The sequence below is a fragment of the Rhinolophus ferrumequinum genome, unplaced genomic scaffold, assembly GCF_004115265.2.
Source record: "Rhinolophus ferrumequinum isolate MPI-CBG mRhiFer1 unplaced genomic scaffold, mRhiFer1_v1.p scaffold_109_arrow_ctg1, whole genome shotgun sequence".
Classification (NCBI taxonomy): Eukaryota; Metazoa; Chordata; class Mammalia; order Chiroptera; family Rhinolophidae; genus Rhinolophus; species Rhinolophus ferrumequinum.
The window spans coordinates 571,055-587,161 of record NW_022680364.1 but is presented as its reverse complement, the minus strand read 5'-3'; the positions used below and the strand labels follow the sequence as shown (position 1 = coordinate 587,161).

The 16,107-nt window shown below is 51.9% G+C and overlaps 1 protein-coding gene across 3 annotated transcripts in view; it reads left to right on the top strand.

Moving 5' to 3' along the window:
- The window catches only part of DIP2C (disco interacting protein 2 homolog C), a 339,643-nt gene extending 324,968 nt beyond the window's left edge, over positions 1–14,675 (top strand). The window contains exons 34-38 of one of the 3 annotated variants that reach the window (XM_033102147.1): positions 4,710–4,767; positions 6,724–6,798; positions 8,501–8,675; positions 9,158–9,281; positions 11,725–14,675. In XM_033102147.1, coding sequence (XP_032958038.1) covers positions 4,710–4,767; positions 6,724–6,798; positions 8,501–8,675; positions 9,158–9,281; positions 11,725–11,977 — 685 coding nt within the window. In that variant the 3' untranslated portion in view covers positions 11,978–14,675. The remainder of the gene's footprint in view (positions 1–4,709; positions 4,768–6,723; positions 6,799–8,500; positions 8,676–9,157; positions 9,282–11,724) is intronic. The other 2 variants (XM_033102149.1, XM_033102148.1) reach the window with 2 other exon arrangements.
- Positions 14,676–16,107: the final 1,432 nt, after the last annotated feature.

Here is a 16,107-nt window from a genome sequence, read left to right as displayed (position 1 = left end):
GTTACAGGATCATTTTTTGTTCCTATATCTTTAGCACATTCACCTGGGAGCCCCAGGGCACCTGCCCAAATGACACTCAATTAACCCAGAGAAGGTTAACTTGTCAATAAGTGTGTGAACTTTCCCTAAGAAATTGTGTGTGCACGTGCATGTGAGACTCTTGTACTCCTGCTTCTGAATTGCTTTAGTTCCCCCATGCACAAAGGGATGATGATGAAACTGCTGTGACACTACGTTGAAGTGACTGCTAGTTTTTAAAATACTTTTTATAATGAGTTCATTTAAGACAAATTCGCAGTGTCTCGATCACTTTCAATTTGATCCTTCCTTAAGCACTTGAATTTTGTGACAGGAAAGAAAAAAGTTATTTTCATCATTAAAAGAAACAGTTTAGGAGTTAAATTTTAGCACAAAGGCTGGAATGGAAGCTTTTGTGGCTTCCTTACTCTCTCTAACTGAAGTCAAAATTGAAACCTCAGAAGAGCGTGGACATCACTTAATTTCTGGTGAGTGGTTCGCCGAGGATCATGGAACAGAAGTACAGGGGATACTGATTAACCAGCAGGAGAGAGTGGGGACATGCATCGGGCCAGGTCTCTGTGCACGAGTGTGTCACGTGTGTGTGTGTGTGTGTGTGTGTGTGTGTGTGTGTGAGTTCGCCTGAGCAGAGTTTGCCGGGAGGGTACTTGAGTATCCGCCTTACTTCCTGTTGGTTCGTCACGGCCGTTTCTGGGGTGGGACCTTCAGTGGGGTTTGCACAGCTCCTGCCCATGAGCAGATGGGGACGAAGCTTGGGGCTGGTGTGACAGCGTCACAGGTGATGGCTTGTACCTCACCTGGCTTTGTTCGTGTCTGCGTCTGGAGCTTACAGGCAGCTTTCCCCTTTACCTCGCTCTTCCCCCACATTGCACAGAAGAGCTCCAAGCTAAAAAGAGGCATGCCGCTATTTTAAGTGCATTCCCTTTCATTATTGACCGCTGGAACGTTCTGCTATAGGGACAAAGAATTAACAAGCTCAGAAACAAAACCCAAGGCGCCACGTGGACTGATGGGCCTCCAGACAGGATCCCATGGGGGCACAGTGCCCTCTGTGGCAGCCCTGCGGAGTGCTTGGTCTAGTCACCAGGAAATGTCAGAGAACTCAAGTGCTGTCTCGTGATTTCTAAATTGTGGTAGATACACACATCAGTGACAATAAATACATTAATTGTTGTGCAACCATCACCACCATCATCTCCAGAACTTTCCATCTTTCCAAACTGCACCTCTGTCCCCATTGAACACTAAATCTGCCTCCCCTCCCCTGCCCCTGGCACCGATCCTTCTACTTTCTGTGTCCCGATTCTTCTACTCTTAAGTACCTCACAGAAGTGTCTGTCCTCTCGTGACTGGCTCACTTCACTCAGCACAATGTCCTCAGGGTCCCTCCTTACTGTGGCATGGGGCAGGATTCTCTTCCTTTCTCAGGCTGGGTAATGTTCCATGGCCTGTACAAACCACGTGTGTTAGCAGGCATCTGTCAGGGGACACTTGGGTCACTCCCACGTATTAGCTACTGTAACTAGTGCAGCTGTGAACATGGGTGTTCAGATCTCTCTTCGAGACGCTGCTGCTGTCAGTCCTTTGGGGGGGGGTGCCCAGAAGTGGGGTTGCTGGGTCATAAGGTAGTTCTGTTTTTAATTTTTTTGAGGACCCTCCACACTGTTTCCACAGCAGCTGCACCCGTTGCATTCCCACCAGCAGCGCGTAAGGGGTCCGATTTCTCCGCATCCTCACCAGCACTTGTTTTCTGGGTGGTTCTAACAGCAGCCATCATAATGGGTGGGTGGTGGTATCTCAGTGTGTTTTCATTTGCGTTTCCCTGTTGACTAGTGCGATTTTAGTGCAATTGTCAGCCATTTGTGTGTCTTTTCTGGAGAAATGTCTATTCAAGTCCTTTCCCACTGTTTTTTTTTTTTCCTTTCCCACTTTTAAATTGGGATGGTTGATATTGAGTTGTAGGAATTCTCCATGTATCCTGCATATTAATCCCTTATGACAAGATATTCTCTACCCTTCCACGGGTTGCCTTTCCACTCTGTTAACTTTGTCCTTTTATGTACAGAAGGTTTTAATCTTGGTGTCCAGTTTATCCATATTTTGATTTTGCTGCTTGTGCTCTTGGTGTCATATCTGAGAAATTTTTACCAAGTCCAATGTCATGAAGTTTTTGCCCTGTTTTCTCCTAACATTTTTATAGGTTTAGCTCTTAAATTTAGGTCCTTTACCCATTTTGAGTTAAATGATTTTAAATAATATTTTTATAAAGCAGGGACTGTATTCTCCAAAAATGTCAATATCATAAAGAAGGAACTTTGGAAATGCCCCTCCTTAATGGGCATTAAAGAGACGTGACAACCAAATGCAGAGCCTGATGCACCCCTCGGCCCTGTCCTCAAGGGGGACGTTGTGAAGGCCATGCTGGGGCTGATGGGCTGTGTTGCAACATAGACGGCAGGTCCGAGTGTCAGGTCAGTGGTCCTTCACTGAGGGTGACCCCCTCTGTGCTTCTGGAGGAAATGACGCTCCTCTTAGGAAACATACGCCGAAATACTCAGGAGTAAAGGGTCACGACATAATCAGCTCACCCTGAAATGCTCCTGAAAACTCTGTGTGTGTGTGTGTGTGTGTGTGTGTGTGTGTGTGTGTGTGTGTGTGTGAGAGAGAGAGAGAGAGAGAGAGAGAGAGAGAGAGAGAGAGAGAGAGAGAGAGAGAAAGCAAATAGAGTAAAATATTAACAATAGGTGAAGGTGGGTAAGGATTATTACAAGTGTTCTTTGTATATTTTCATTTTTGTAGTTTCCTATAGTTTTAAAATTACTTTAAAATATTTATTTTTAAAACAAAGCTCATGAGCACATCAAATCTAGAAATTATTAGGTCTTCTGTTATCACTCAGAAAAGGAAAGGAGGTCCATATTACTTAAGACCTTAGAATGGGAAGTGACAGTAAACAGATAGAACCACTTTGGCAGAAGCAGATTGATGGACAAAGCGAGAGTGATTTCTAAAGGGACGTAACGGTGAAAGGAGCCAGGAAGGGACTGGGCGTGTCAGGAAGGGATACCCGCAGGTGGCTATGTGGCAGCACCTGGGCTGGCCTGATGTAACCTGCAGCTTTATTTTTTTTTTTGTTTGTTTTAGAAAAGGGTGCTTTTTATTTTTCCTTTAAAACTTACACTTTTTTTTTTTTTTTAATTTATTGGGGTGACAATTGTTAGTAGAATTACATAGATTTCAGTTTTATTAAGTGCCAGTTTCAGGGGCCAGCCTCATTGGCAGGAGTGGTCCTGTGGAGTGTGTTGTTTTGCTGCTGTTGGCGGGTATGCGCAGTGCCGCCTGTGCCCTCAGCACTCATTTGTCCCTGTACCTTGGGTTGTCCTCTCTGTGCTTCAGCAGCAACAAAGGAGACAGAAGACGTTAATACCTGTCTAATTTTCTGGTGTCTGTTTCTTGGTGGCCAGGAAGCTGGTGTCACTGTACCCAGTCATAGAGTCTGGATTAAGTGACCTGTTTCTGAAATGTGGCATTCTAAAGAACTTGTTCTGTTGGTCTTATTACTTTGTGTTGGGTCTTTTAAATGCTTCAGGTTATTTCTGGACGAAGATGTTGAATTACACGTCACGGCTGGTTGTCTCGCACGCTCCTGGTGGGATGGGCTGCGCGGAGGCCCTAGTCCTGCTCCTTCCTGTCCTTGCTGTGATGCCACGTCTGCGTTTGCCAGAGCCTGTGGGTTGTGGCAGTTGAAGGAGTAGATAGTGCTCGTCCTCAGGTCACAGGAGCCTGTGGGTGGCCGGGGCTGGACAGCATGTGGCCTCCAGGACGGACACCACTCTAGTGAGCATTGTGTCCGCCCTGGGCTTGTTGTCTGTGATTCTGAAGTGACTGTTCTGGCAGTAGCTGTAGGGACGCCGTCACTCCTGTCGGGCAAATAGTGTGATTCTTGGTTGTTACATGTCTCCAGAGCCGGCGGTGTGGCAGGCAGTCTGCCAGTGGGTGACAGCAGGCCTCGTGGGCTATGTCTGCAGGCAGACCTGGTCCTGGGAGGCAAGGTGAGCTCTGAAGGCGGGAAGAGGGCAGAGGGCGCTGCTGATCAAAACTGACAACTGGACCGCGTGCGCATGGCCAGGAGCCCCACCTGCTCTGCCCGTGTGTCACCCTGGAGGGATGGGGGGGGGCAGTGTGAGCATCCTGGCACAATTGCAGCATCAGGGACATTGGGCCCTCACTCTCTTGTCTCGATCAGCCTTGTCACAGCAAACGCAGAGCTATGAGTGCTTCAGGACCGAGCACGGCTGTCACCGGTGGCTGGCAGCTTGTTGGGACACAGTTAATCCTGTGGTTTTCCTTTTCCACAAGTGCTAAATAGCCTCCTGGTTCCTTTAATTGCAGAATCATTTTCCCATCACTTTGTGCATTTGGCAAATGGGACTTCCTGTGTGTCCTTCGTGGCCCTCTCCCTGGGAGCACGGTGGCACCGTGCTGCCCGACTGTGCTCTCTTGGGCGTCTGAGCTGCAGTTCCAGGGCCCCAGCTGCCGGCCAGGCATTGTCAGGGGCTGGTGGCGCACAGGGGCTGGTGGCGCACAGGGGCTGGTGGCGCACAGGGGCTGGTGGCGCACAGGGCAGCCTCCCTCAGACGTGCTCAGTAACACCCTGTTTCCTTTTGTAGGGTCCGCTTAGTAGAGAGAGGGTCGCCTCACAGCTTGCCACTGATGGAATCCGGAAAAGTACGTATGAGAGGAAGAAATGTGAATTTCTGTATAAGAGTGAGCCTGGCATTTGGGCTTTGACATTTTAAGAAATGTGTGCTGTGGAATATTTTTTCCAAAATGTTTTCTTGAATGTAATGTATCAGGACTAGGTTCGGCCATGAGTACAGAAACTCAAAACAACAGCATTTCAAAGTAGTTAGATGTTATTCTGTCGCCTAAAAGAGCCATGGGCCGTAGCACTTTTCTGTTGTTTGCTCTGCGTGGACTCTGTTCCTAAGTGCACCTCAGGCTGCAGAGTGACTACTCCAGCTCCAGCCATCATGCCTACAGTTCAGCCAGCAAGAGGACAAACGGAAAACGAGGTGACAGACGGTGCAGACCTGAAGGAAGGCTCCTAAGCCGCCTTATCACGCTCAAATCCTGTTGGCCAGAATGTGGTCACACAGTCACATCAAGCTAAAGGGAAAGTTGGAAGTGTGACAGTTGGGATTAGCGACTCCTGTGGATGTGGAGAAGCATCCTTGTCGGGGGAGAACTAGTAGTAGTGACTGCCACCGTGGTGACAAGAAACTTACTTAAACCTAAATGAAGATCTAGTTTCTCTCTTTGCCCCAGTTGTCAGATCTGGTCTCCACTTGATTCTAAAAGCACCTTTAGACTCTGTGTCTACATGGTTGCCAGTCGGGCTTCTTCCTTCTAAGCTGTGGTGTTGGCAGGAGACGGTGCTTACCCCAGCCTGGTGGGTGCCCCACCAGCCACAGGGACTGGAGCCCCACGTCCCCTGCAGACGTCAGGGCAGCCATTCCAAGCACGTCTGCCGCAGCTGTTCCGCCTACTGGCAGCCACACCATGTTCAGCTGGCAGAACCGGGTGGGCTGCTGTCTACATGTGCAGGGCCAGCGTCTCCTTCCTTACATACGCGTGCCAGTGGGATTCAGAATGTCGCCAAGCAGAACTCCCCCTGAGAAGGAGAAGCTGAGTGCGGACATCATAGCACAAGAGCTTGCCTGCAGAAGATGCTGAGGGCATACTGAAGCTGCACATGCGTCCCCATCTGGACCCGCCAGGCCACACAAGGCCACACACGTGTCTTCTGGCCACTGCGAATCTGGCTTTGCACTACATTGCCCAGCCACGCCTGCCATCCTTTGGGTCACACCGCACTCACCTCCGGAAACCTTGTCCCAACTTCCTTAGTCAGTGTGTGCTGCAGACATTGCCCTTCACTGCTCTCATAGCCATGCATAAGGCATAGTATCAAATATAACGGAAGGAAATGAATGGAAATAACTGAAAATTCATATTTTGTGTTAGTGTCCAAACCTGCAGAGAATTTTGTAAGTTAATTTGAGCAAGCTGACAATATGCAGGGGACCAAGATCTTCCATGTTCTCGAGAAGAACAGCTTGCAGCTTCTTTTATGTGTTTGGACTTGAGGGCACGTGAGGACGATGACAGGAGCAGGCAGCATGGCGGGGCTGGGTTGCAGGACAGTTAACATGATTGCGGGCTCTCTTGAGACTGGTCACACGTAGTTCAAAGGCGTGTGAGCTCAGGTGCACAGAGCAACGGGCAGGGCTGGCTTACGGCAAAGATAGCCTTTGGCTAAGGAAGCTACAGGCCTAGGGCAGACTGGCCCCCACCAACCTGCCCACCAGGAGTTTATCAGACCACCTGTCAGGCTGCGTTCCCTGGGACCCCTTTCTATCCACATTTGCAGACATCAGCCTATGTTACATTTCATTTTTTATCATGTTTTTGTTCAATGCCTAATTTTGAGATCACTGTGACACAGGTTCTATTGTAGTAGTGACAATTACAGTGAAATGTTGTAGTTGTGTCATCTTGATTTAAACCCACACCACTTCCCAAACGATTTCAGAAAGGATGACGGGCACGAAGGCACCGGGGCTGTCTGCTGAGCAGCACCTGCCTGTCTGTTTGCTGACGAGGATCTTCTTCCTCACGCAGATCCTGCCAGGGGTTCGGATCATAATAGCCAATCCAGAAACAAAAGGGCCGCTGGGAGACTCACACCTGGGTGAGGTGAGTATGGGGTATCTGCCCAGTGAGGGGGTGTCCACCCAGGTGAGGGGGTTAGGGGGTGTCCACCCAGGTGAGGGGACTTAGGGGGTGTCCACCCAGGTGAGGGGACTAGGGGGTGTCCACCCAGGTGAGGGGACTAGGGGGTGTCCACCCAGGTGAGGGGACTTAGGGGGTGTCCACCCAGGTGAGGGGACTTAGGGGGTGTCCACCCAGGTGAGGGGACTTAGGGGGTGTCCACCCAGGTGACGGGACTTAGGGGTGTCCACCCAGGTGAGGGGACTTAGGGGGTGTCCACCCAGGTGAGGGGACTAGGGGGTGTCCACCCAGGTGAGGGGACCTAGGGGGTGTCCACCCAGGTGAGGGGACCTAGGGGGTGTCCACCCAGGTGAGGGGACTTAGGGGGTGTCCACCCAGGTGAGGGGACTATGGGGTGTCCACCCAGGTGAGGGGACTAGGGGGTGTCCAAGCCAAGCCCACCCAGCAGGGTCGTCCTTGCTGTGCGTGTCCCCTGCCCTGCGTCCGCTCTCCCTCCCACGGAAGGGCTTTGTCCACACACAGCCTGCCTCTTTGGGTGACATCTTATGAAAACACACGAGCACCACTCTTCCTAGGGTGGCACCCACAGTGACACACGTCAGTGGTAAACAGGAGGTCACGGGGGAATCACGCCCCAAGCTCCTCTGCTTAGGCTCTTTGTCCCCTCACTTCACACATGAAGTTGGAGCTGAGATGATAAAACTCCACACAGATCTTATTTGTGGACTCCCTTCTAATCCATCCCCAGAAATGCGATGGGGCCTTGGGGGTTGCTGCTGGGCAGCCCCCTGCTGTGGCCCTGGCTTGGGGGCAGCGTGCCAGGTGGGGCCCATGCCGGTTGGTCCCTCCGTGGGACTATGTCAGGGAGCAGAGCGGTGCCCTCCTGTGTTAGTCAAGTGTCAGTCGAGTGCCCGCTGTGCCAGGAACTGTCCTGGGTGCAGTGTACACACAGCAGTGTTTGTGGCGTCCAGGGACTGAAGGTTTTGGTGTAAAGATCAAGGGGACGCTCAGCCCTGCACCCTGGGTCCCCCCACGTCATTGCACAGCTGGCATCACAGGCAGCTGTGTCAGGGTTTCAGGAGCTTTGCTGGCCTAAGTTTCCTCTCATGCTTTCCATGTGCTGTGTGACCCATGCAGCCGTCACTTCTGAACAACGTCATCCTTTGCCTTGTCCCCAAGTGACCACACTCGGGCACTTTTGTTTCCCATTTTCTGATGTTAGAGCTTCTCCCTCTTAGAGTTTGTTATGTAGTGTTTTTCGCAGCATATTTCTGAGAGTGAGCAAACCGGGTGGGAGGGGAAAACAAGCCAGGTGCGAGGGAACAAGCCAGGTAAAGGAATAAGCCGGGAGGGTGGGTGGTGAGGCAGGACAAGCCGGCAGCTCTTGCACAGTTTTCCATTGTGTTTTGGAAACAGCCGTCATATTTCAATGTGTCGAGTTAACCACTTGATATATTCATTTTGAAAACCCTCCATCACCCGCTTCCCCAGAAACCCAGGATGGCCATGGGCTTGCCACGGCGCATTCTGTGGCATCTGTGTAAGCCCAGAGATGGGTAAGCGCGCATCATCCCGTCTTTGTGTCCCTGAGTGTAATTTACTGCACGTGGTAGCAGTGCAGTCCCTGGAGGGCCCCTGACCAACTCGCCCTGCGTCCTCCCTGCAGATATGGGTCCACAGTGCCCACAACGCCAGCGGCTACTTCACCATCTATGGGGATGAGTCCTTGCAGTCAGACCACTTCAGCTCGAGGCTGAGCTTCGGGGACACCCAGACCGTGTGGGCACGGACAGGCTACTTGGGCTTCCTGAGGAGAACGGAGCTCACAGATGCCAACGGAGGTGAGCCAGGTCCCGACACTGATCCCTTGTGGGGCCCGAGGTCCCAGAGCCAGCAGAGCACGTGCACACTGGCTGCCAGCGGCCGAGAGCAGAGAGCCGAGGCTGGCATCACAAGCCCTGTGCTGTCCTGTTAGCCACGGACAGATATTAGACCGGGGTGTCCCAACCTTGTCACTTGGGGGAGCATCATGAGAACGAGGGCAGGAGTGCTGCCCGCAGGAGCCAGGGGACGCACATGGTGGGGACAGATCCCACCCCGGGAGTGGTTCGGTCCTGGGACCTAGGCCAGCAGGGTATGCCCCTGCCCGGCCGTGTCCTTGGGGCTTCTGCTGAGAGCTGGCCCAGCAGAGGGGGCCACTGTCCCCAGCTCAGTGACCCCCTTTCTTTGCGTCTCTTTCTCTCTTAGGAGTCGCTTTAATCTTTTCTTTAAGGGGCTTGAGCAGCTTGCGGTGCAGCTCACCTGTTTTTCGTCCCCTGCACAGAGCGCCATGATGCCCTGTACGTGGTGGGGGCCCTGGACGAGGCCATGGAGCTGCGCGGGATGAGGTACCACCCCATTGACATCGAGACCTCCGTCATCAGAGCCCACAAAAGTGTCACCGAATGGTGAGTGGGGGCCTCTGCCCACAATAGTGGGCAGAGACTGTACCGTCTTGGCTGTGACAAGTGTCGCAGGTCGGACAGGTGTGCCACACGTTTCCTGACATGACCCATGGATGGCTGGGTAGCACAGGTCTCCCAGCAGCGCAGTTGTTGTTTATTTGGTTTGTAGTTCCTGGAAGCATGGCATAAGGAAGGTGCACTGCACACACACACACAGGCACAGGAGACACTTGTGGCTGTAAGCATGGGGACTGCGAAAGTTAATGTGACGTGTCGGGGGACAGGGCAGAATTGCCCAAATGAAACCAAAGCTGACAGTGACAAGTCACGCATCTGCAGCAGGCACGGATGGGGGATTTTGGGGTTTGACTCGCTGTGACAGAACTGTGGTGGCCGTGCCTGGGTTCCTGGGGCAGTACTGGGGGCTGCAGTGGCCTCAGGTGGCATTTAGGAAAGAGGTGTCCCTGCCTTGTTGGCTGCGGGTTTGCTCATTCGTTTGGTCCTTGAACTGCCAGAGGCCTGATAAAGCCAGTGTCAGCACAGGTGCCCACAGCCCCAGGTGCCCTGGGTTGGGCTGAGTTTTCACACCTCCTGTTAGCTGGTTGCAGGCTGGCGTTTGTTGTCATTTGTTGCTCTGAGCATAGAGGGCTTGGCAGGCGCCTGAGATGCCAGGATGGGCTGTGCCCACGCTGGTCCTATGGCTCAGACACTGCGTCCCGCTCGCCCTGACTCAGAGCTGGGCACAGGCCTACCTGTTTCCATCTGAGTAGCTGTAAATCGCCACTACAGCCTCCTGCTTTGCAAGAAAATAATTTAGACTGGCTGGTATACCCCCCTCAAGTGTTTCCTGTTTCTGCCTCACAAGCCTGTGTCCACGGCTCCCTGGTGCAGCCTCTTGGGTCCACGATCCTAGTTTCTGACTGAACGTCGCTGTGGTCCCTGCCGTGGGGTCCCCAATGGGTGTAGGTCTACACCGGCCCAGGTTCACACAGCACCAGGAGGACAAGAAGAATGGGTGGTCCCACCCTGGTGGGCCTCAGCAGTGGGAGCTGCCGTCATCACCGTCAACCTCCACTCGCCCTCAGCCACCCATGGTGCTCCCCCAGGTCACCTTCGGAATGAGAAGGGGGTGACACCCGTGTCATGTATCATGACTGTTCCACTGTTGCACAGTCCAGCCGACAGGATCTTCCCTTCACATTGGCTGTCCTCTGTGGTGACTGTGTTCGGCCCCTAGGAAAGCTGTGGCACACACAGGAATGTCACGAGCAGCCAGCCCGCAGCTTCCCAGCAAACCCAGCTCAATACAGAAGTGACCGACTCCTGACCGTGTCCTCTCAGAGTGGCCAAGACACACATCACCTGTGGTGTCACCACTCAGTGTGGTTCACCGGGCCATGCAGAGAGTACTGCTTTACTGTCACAAACTGTATTATGGGCATTCTTGGGGAACACGCGGTCACAATGCAAATCCAGGAGACAATCTGTTGAGCACATTTCCCACTATTTCCCTTTCATTTTACATATATGTGTATTTCTGCTGAAAAATAATGTATTTATTTCCTAATGGACACACTTCCACATTTCGGAAAACAATACGACTTTCCTAAATGCTTCCTGCCTCAGCTGATATAAAATCTTCTGTGTGTTTGGCATTAGAAAGCAAATATGGGCAACTCGTTCTCCACGCCCCCACCTGGGACCCTCCTGGAGCCCCAGCCTGTCCTCCACACCCCCATCTGGGACCCTCCTGGCCTCTGCTGCCAAGCTGACCCTGTCACTAGGGGCAATGAGTGTTACGGTCCTTACACAACCACTTTGTAAAAGCCCACCATGTAAGGCTAATTTGCCTTAATGTATAAAGTCCTGGATTTAGGCTTTCGCTAATCAGGCAGACTAAGTACTTTGGGTTACCCGCCTGTGGGAAGACCCTAGTGAGACAGGGGGGTAGAAGCTGCAACATGGTCGAGAGTAACCCCCATATGGGTCAGCTTTCGCTGCAGTACAGTCACTTAGCCGTAATCAGTTGTATCCCCCATATCTGTAGTTGACTGCTGGGCCCAAGGGTCAGCTGGCGGCTCCCGGGAGGTCTCCCTCTGCTGTAGCCGAGACAAGTCAGCACCAGCCCCGTTCAGACCCACAGGCCACGCTGCATGTGGCCTGCACTTGAGGGCAGGACACAGACTCACCCTGTGGTCGCAGTGCACAGATCCAGGGTGGAGCTCTGACCCCCACTGCCATGTGACAGCAGCTGGGGACAGGGCCACGCGGGCACAGGGAGCTCACAGGTGGCCACCCTGAGAGCAGGCTGGTGGAAAAGGCTGGTGATAGGTGCATGTGACACGCTCGCGAGCTAGAGGACATGGGCTCAGAGAGGGCTGTGTGCCCGAGGACACTGCCAGGCTCAGGCAGACTCTGCGTGCTGATGCTTCTCTCTCTCTTCCAGCGCCGTGTTCACCTGGACAAACTTGCTGGTGGTGGTGGTGGAGCTGGACGGGTCAGAGCAGGAGGCGCTGGACCTGGTCCCCCTGGTCACCAACGTGGTGCTGGAGGAGCACTACCTGGTCGTGGGTGTGGTGGTGGTGGTGGACGTGGGCGTGATCCCCATCAACTCCCGGGGTGAGAAGCAGCGCATGCACCTGCGGGACGGCTTCCTGGCCGACCAGCTCGACCCCATCTACGTGGCCTACAACATGTAGCCCGGGGCTGGCCCTTGACGCCAGCGCTTTCCTCGTTATCACTGAAGTGTGGATGCCAGGGCAACGTCCGTCCGTGGGACAGAGCCTGTGTCACGGGCGGAGCGCAGGGGACTTCCCACAGCGATCCTGGTTGGCACGATGCAGCAAACGTGAACCGCCACCGAGCTTCGCTCAGGGGACCTCGAGTCACTGCCTTCAGTTTGGTGGAAAAGCCCATTTTGAAACTTTTTTTCTTTCTTTTTCTTTTTTTATTAATTATTGGATAAGTGCTTTCTTCGTAAATGTGGTATTTTGTTAAGCCAAAATAGCAATTAAAAAATATTCTGCCCTCCAGGTGGGTTCCTTTAAACAATTTATGTAGTGTGACAAAGAATTGTTTTCTCTGTTTTAATGTGTCCTGAAACCTTAACAACGACATGGACCTGTTCCTAATCTAAGCCATGGCTCAGTCTCACCCTTCTAGGAAAGTCTGTTGAGGTACGAAACCTTCCACATAGCACCTTGCAGTTAGATCTTAGCAGCTTCTGTCAGAACCGTGTGAAGAAACAGAGGCTCGCACGTGGCCTCTGACGTTAGCATAGAAGGAGAAGAAATTATAAATAAGGTGTATTTCGGCAATTACCTTGCAGATATCTTTGTACTAAAAAAGATGAAATAAGTTAACTTCTTCGTATGTAATTATGTACAAAACGTTTAATTTATTTTGATCTCTCTAGAAGTATAAAAGAGAAGAACATTCAAGAGTATTAAAATCTTGCAATGTTTGCTAATATAAAAAGTGTTGTATCATCTTGCGTGGATAGTATCACAACAAGTATATATATATGAAATGTAAATTCACTAATGAACAAAGGAGATTTAAAGTCTAACGCGCAGACCTGTCACTTGCATGGCGTCCCTCACTGTACTGTAGATAAGAGACTCTCACGCCCACTCTGCTGATGGTAGCGACCAGACGGCCAGGAGCCCAGTGTGAGCGTTTCTTCCAGAACCGGAGACCAGCCAGCGACATTCTTGTACATCATCTCGAAGGCGGTGGGGGGTCTGAGGTGGACATGCACACCCCCCTCATGCGGGGGTGACACGACGACGGCGTGAGCCCCTCGGGGAGGCCAGCGGCCCACACACTGCTCCCTTAGCTGCACAGTGTTTTTCATCCTTTTGGTTAGTGTCACCCTTTTTGGTCCTCGGTATGAAAAGGAATGATACTCTGCAGCCACCTGAACCGGTTGCGTTGAGTCCCCTCAGCTGGCCACTGTGTGGAGTGGACAGTGTCCAGGACAGCTTTAAGGGAAGAGACTCACAGGCGACGGTCACCTGGGCCAGATCACGGGGACCCCCACAGCCACTGGTGGGAGCAAGAAAGCCTCACAGCTGCCTTCATTAGCGACCTGCGGATGACACATTCCTGACGCCCGTCTGTCACGGCCACCGTAGCCTCACGAGGCCCATTTCCAGAGCTCATCTGCACAGTCCTTGCCTGAGCCGGTGTCTGTCCCGCCAGGAGCAGGTGCCAGCCCTGCAAGCGTCATCTGTTTTGTGACTGCCCCCGTGTGAGCCTGCAGGGGCCCCATGTGCATGACCAAGATGGCCGTTGAGCAGAGAACCAGGCTGTCTCACTGCATTGCCTTTGCTGACACGCCGGCACCAAGCCCTTTGCTGAAAGAGTTTTGTTTGACTTCTGAGATCCAAGGCTAATTGTTTTCTCAAAAATTTAAGTGGTGTATTTTTTTAATTTGTCTGCATGTGGGGTGCACCCTTCCATTTTCACAAATCATTGGGCTTTTACAATATTGTTTGACTTCATCGCGGCAGGTGACCATTTCCCCTACTTGCCTCAGATACACATGCCTGTACTTGCCGGCTCGGCAAACCCACCACACACAGAAGAGACACGTTCTTACATACCTGCCGGGTGTGGGGGCTCCAAGGTTTCAGGTGAGGCTCCGAATAGGACACATGATTGCAGGGTCGGAAGCAGCAAGTCAGGTGTCACTCCAAACCGTGTCACATCCCCCCCGTGTCAGCCCCCCAGGCCAGACGGGGCGGTGTCAGTGACGTCCTGTCACCTCTGCTGTTGGAGTTGACGTTCAAAGGGTGGGGGCCTGGGGTTGAAGCTCTGTCACGCAAGAAAGAGGCAAGGAGACATTTTCCACCGTTTAAGCAATAAAGAAGGATCGTTCTGTAGATAACTCGTTCACGGGAATGTCACCAATGTTTGCTTGTGACCGTGTGTGCTTTTGAAGTCAGACAGATGCGTGTGATCAGCTCGCACAAAGGAGGGCACACACGAACATTGAAACACAGATCTGACCCAACAGGGCGGCTTCCTCATGGTGCTTGTTTATTATAGATATCTAACCCTGCTTGACACTTTACCCCGGAGACCGTCCCTTTTATCAGTTGAATGTTAGCAGCGTTATTTCATAGTGTGGTGACTGGTTAGGGAAGTTCATATACTGAACCAGTCACGGTTTCACACAGAGTTTTTATGTGCAAAGGACGGCAACCTTCTCGTATGTTGAACCACCAGTAAGCTTTGTACATCTGTGATAACGCCTGTTTTATATTCAAATGAACAAATAAAAGCTTTTATTTTTGTTGCTCTGAAAATAGCAGTTTCTTCATTGGTCCCCTGGCACACTGTGTGGGACAGCTTCAGTCCATAGGCGGGTGACTCCTACAGTGGCATGGGACACGTCTGCCTCTTTCCATGATTCGCCGTGTTATTTATCACTACAGGTCATCATACTTTGAACCCATTTAAATTTTGATGTGGGCATATATTGCCTTTAAAAAAATCCTACGGCAACAAATGTTTTGTGAAATTATTTTTTTTAATTCTTTTAAATATATCTAAATATATTTGTTCACATTTTGCTGCAAGTGCACTGATTATTTTGGTAAGTTTGGGGACAAAGAAGAGGAGGCATGAGTCCTGTGTGCAAACACTTGCCACCACCTGTATGGCAGGGAACCTTTGCATATCATGAAGTAGGTCTAGCTGGCTATTCCAACCATTTTCTTTGTTCATTTGACCTCTTGCCCAAGATCTGAGAATTCGTCTGGCTTTGTCTTTTGGAAAGCAGTAGCAGGCTAATTGACCTCCAGCCTAAAGATTATCCAAAGAAGTTTTATGCACTTAGAATTCAGTGGAACTCAAGTGTGCCTGCAGGTCCCCTGCCCCACCTGGGTGCCGGCCTTGGAGCCCCACCCCAGCTTGTGTCCAGGACCAGCCCATACTCGGGGATGATGCTTTGGGCAGGTGGAAGTGGGTGGCTGGCAGATAGTGATGGGTCCAGTACACAGAGGGTGACCGAGAGGCGGCCCTGGGCCCGCGTGTGTGTCTGGGTGTGAGCGTGGCATGGCTCCGTCCCCAGCACAGTGCTGACTACCTGGGACACTGGTAGTTTGGTTGTGGTCGATTGATGTTCTCCATCATAATAACGCTGCCTGACACCTCTGAACACGGCCTCCATGCTGTTTGCTGATGTGTCGATCTTATTAACTATCTCTTCACCCATCAGCTTCCTGTGGGAGGACAGGGCTCTCTGCTCCACCCAGACCGCACATTCAGGAAACACACTGACGAGGACCTCCCCACAGGTCAGTGGCACCAAGGCCAGCGTGATGAGGGCTCACAGGCCTCCAGGAGGTAGGTAACAGAGGGTGGATAGAAGGAGCTTCCGGAAATGTGGTGAACGGGCCTTTCTCATACGGAAGGTGGCAGTGCATCATGGAAACGTGGTGAACACGCCTTTCTCATATGGAAGGTGGCAGTGCATCCTGGGAACTTGGTGAACGGGCCTTTCTCATCGTACACAAGGTGGCAGTGCATCCTGGGAACGTGGAGAACGAGCCTTTCTCATCACACGGAAGCTGACAATGCATCCTGGGAACGTGGTGAACGGGCCTTTCTCATACGGAAGGTGTCAGTGCATCCTGGTAACGTGGTGAAAGGGTCTTTCTCATACGGAAGGTGGCAGTGCATCCTGGGAACGTGGTGAATGGGCCTTTCTCATCATACACAAGGTGGCAGTGCATCCTGGGAACGTGGTGAACGGGCCTTTCTCATACGGAAGGTGGCAGTGCATCCTGGGAACTTGGTGAACGGGCCTTTCTCATCGTAC